Genomic DNA, 3,025 nt, shown 5'->3' with positions numbered 1-3,025 from the left:
AGCCTGCCGGGCAAAAATGCTCAGCATTTCTGAGTTCAAATTCCACCGAGGTTGACCTTATCTTTCATCCTTTCGTGAACGATAAAATAAATACCAGTTGAGGACTGGGGTCGATGCAATCGACTTAACCTTTACCCGAAATTGCTGGCCTTATTCCAAAATTTGAAACCATTACTATCTATATATTAATATGCTTGTACCGTCGGTGTTTGTCACGCTAAGAGAGATAAGTCAAGATTAAATTCGAGTTATTTCCCTTGGCTTCTGGACTGGCATTACTGCAACACTCTTGAAAGGTGGTAAAACTCTTCACAGTATATTCAAACTTCCAGTTCCTTTGAATGAAACAAGTGTGTGCAATGTTCCACCAAATTCTGATCAAGGAGACATCCTTAGACGAATAAAAGTCTTCATTATTGACGAAACTTCAACGATGCCAGTTTATACTCTGAAAGCTATAGATAATTATTTAAGAGATATGAATAGTAATAGTATATTTGGTGGGAAAATTAATGTACCAGGAGGAGATTTTAGACAAGTTCTTCCAGTTGTTCCCAGAGTTCCTCCTGCTGCTGTACTTGATGCCTGCCTCAAACGCTCCTCTATGTGGGATAATTTTCATCAAATGCAACTTACATCAAAATTGAGGAGAACAAATGCAAATGAACAAGATTTTTCGAGATTGCTACTACAACTTGGAAGTGGATTTCTTCAAAGCTCTCTTGATAATCTTGCAGAAGATACTATTGATATTCGTGGGGCATGCATATGCAACAATTCTTCGGTATCTGATATATTTGACAATTGTACAACAGAAGAAATGAAAAATAGAGTAACCTTATCCCCTAAAAATTCAGACTGCTTAGCAGTAAATGAAGAAATTCTAAGTAGATTTCACACTGAAACTAAAACATATCTAAGCACCAATTCAGTAACTTCCGCTAATGAAGAAGAAGCTCAGAATTATCCCATGAAGTTTATAAACTATCTTACACATTCTGGAATGCCTCTTCATCACCTCAACTTAAAAGCTGGAACAATTATTATACTTCCGTACAACGGAACTCGCTTGGAAGTCCTTCAGCTTCATAAGCATTGCATCGAAGCGTCAGTTATAAGTGGATTTCATTCTCACATGAGACTACTGATTCCAAGAATCAAACTTATTCGAAGCGATGCAAACATTCCATTCATTCTGCATCAGACCCAGTTCCCGGTTCGTCTGTCCTATTCTATGACAATCAATAAAGCACAGGGGCAAACATTCGATGAAGTTGGCATACACTTGCCACAGCCATGCTTCACTCATGGTCAGCTTTACGCAGCTCTTTCAAGAGCAAGGGCGATGAACAGTGTGAGGGTTAAAATGATACCTCAAAACGAATCCACTCAAGATCGCGGAAGGGGAATCACCTACATTAGAAACATTGTATATAGAGAAGTGCTGTAACGGATATGTTTAACATATACTTTCACACAATAATTTAATATACATATGTGTGCAAATATACATATTAATATATACACACGTATATATATATATTCATTGTTATTATTATTATTATTATTATTATTATTATTATTATTATTATTATTATTATTATTATTATTATTATTATTATTATTATTATTGTTGTTATTATTATTATTATCCAGTAGTTTTATCATTTTTATAACGTGCTTTCACTTCACTACCGAGCGCAGCTCTGTGCGCCTTGGGTATGTGCTGTGGTTTGCTGTGGTGCTCTTATGGTTACTGTATTGAAAGTGTTTCGCGTAGGATGTGTGCTGTGCGCAAAACACTTTCAATACAGTAACCATAAGAGCACCACAGCAAACCACATCACATACCCAAGGCGCACAGAGCTGCGCTCGGTAGTGAAGTGAAAGCACGTTATAAAAATAAAACTACTGAATAATAATAATAATAATAATAATAATAATAATAATAATAATAATAATAATAATGATGATGATGATGATGATGATGATGATGATGATGATGATGATGATAATAAAAAACTCGCTGGACCCGTGAAAAAATTCACGGAAAATTTAAATATCGTCCAATGAATAATTATCATTTAATCAAAATTGTTTAATTTACACTATTTTATTATTATTATTATTATTATTATTATTATTATTATTATTATTATTATTATTATTATTATTATTATTATTATTATTACTATTATTATTATTTACTTTTAATCTGCATCTTTGTTACAGCCAGGTGCCGAAGCACACCCAGCGTCCTGGGTCCAGTGATGGATAAGAGATGTTACAGAATGACTGATAGCTTGGGGAGAGGAGGTAGTGAAATAACTTCATATAATATAACAGGCGTTGAAATGGATTGGGTTTTTCTAAAGATGTGGGCAGTATTTGTCAGAACAATCTTTTGGATTTCTCTGAGACATGGTTCCCCTGGTATCTTATCAATATATTTCTGACATCCCTTTTTTCATCATACCAAGGGTACCTACAATAACAGGAACAGTTCTCGTATTGAGACCTCACATCTTTTGTATTTCAATTTCCAGGTCCTTATATTTACTTAATTTGTCAAATTCCTTGACAGATATATTTTTATCAGTGGGAACACCTACATCTATTAGTGTACAAGTATTTTCTTCTCAGTCCTTAACAATTATGCTTGCTCGATCAGCGTGGATCGTTCTGTCAGAGTTGACAGGAAAATTCCAGAGGACAGTAACATTATTATTATTATTATTATTATTGTTGTTGTTGTTGTTGTTGTTGTTGTTGTTGTCGTCGTTGTTATTATTATTATTATTATTATTATTATTATTATTATTATTATTATTATTATTATTATTATTATTATTCAGTAGTTTTATTTTTATAACGTGCTTTCACTTCACTACCGAGCGCAGCTCTGTGCGCCTTGGGTATGTGCTGTGGTTTGCTGTGGTGCTCTTATGGTTACTGTATTGAAAGTGTTTTGCGTAGGATGTGTGCAGTGCCCAGTAGTGCAATTTTCTGTATGTTATATATATTT

General features: G+C 33.9%; 1 protein-coding gene across 1 annotated transcript; it reads left to right on the top strand.

The window, feature by feature from the left end:
* Positions 1 to 433: 433 nt before the first annotated feature.
* Positions 434 to 1,450, top strand: LOC106873035 (uncharacterized). The gene has a single exon (XM_014920242.1). It carries the CDS (start codon positions 434 to 436, stop codon positions 1,448 to 1,450), a length of 1,017 nt encoding a protein of 338 aa, XP_014775728.1.
* The last annotated feature ends 1,575 nt before the right edge of the window (positions 1,451 to 3,025 follow it).

Source organism: Octopus bimaculoides, chromosome 6 (assembly GCF_001194135.2).
Source record: "Octopus bimaculoides isolate UCB-OBI-ISO-001 chromosome 6, ASM119413v2, whole genome shotgun sequence".
Lineage (NCBI taxonomy): Eukaryota > Metazoa > Mollusca > Cephalopoda > Octopoda > Octopodidae > Octopus > Octopus bimaculoides.
The sequence above is the reverse complement of the archived record's forward strand: the minus strand, read 5'-3'. Positions and strand labels throughout refer to the sequence as shown.

Bases quoted from the DNA above. Each gene is read 5' to 3' on its own strand.
- LOC106873035 (XM_014920242.1), top strand. From the start codon at position 434: ATGCCAGTTTATACTCTGAAAGCTATAGATAATTATTTAAGAGATATG.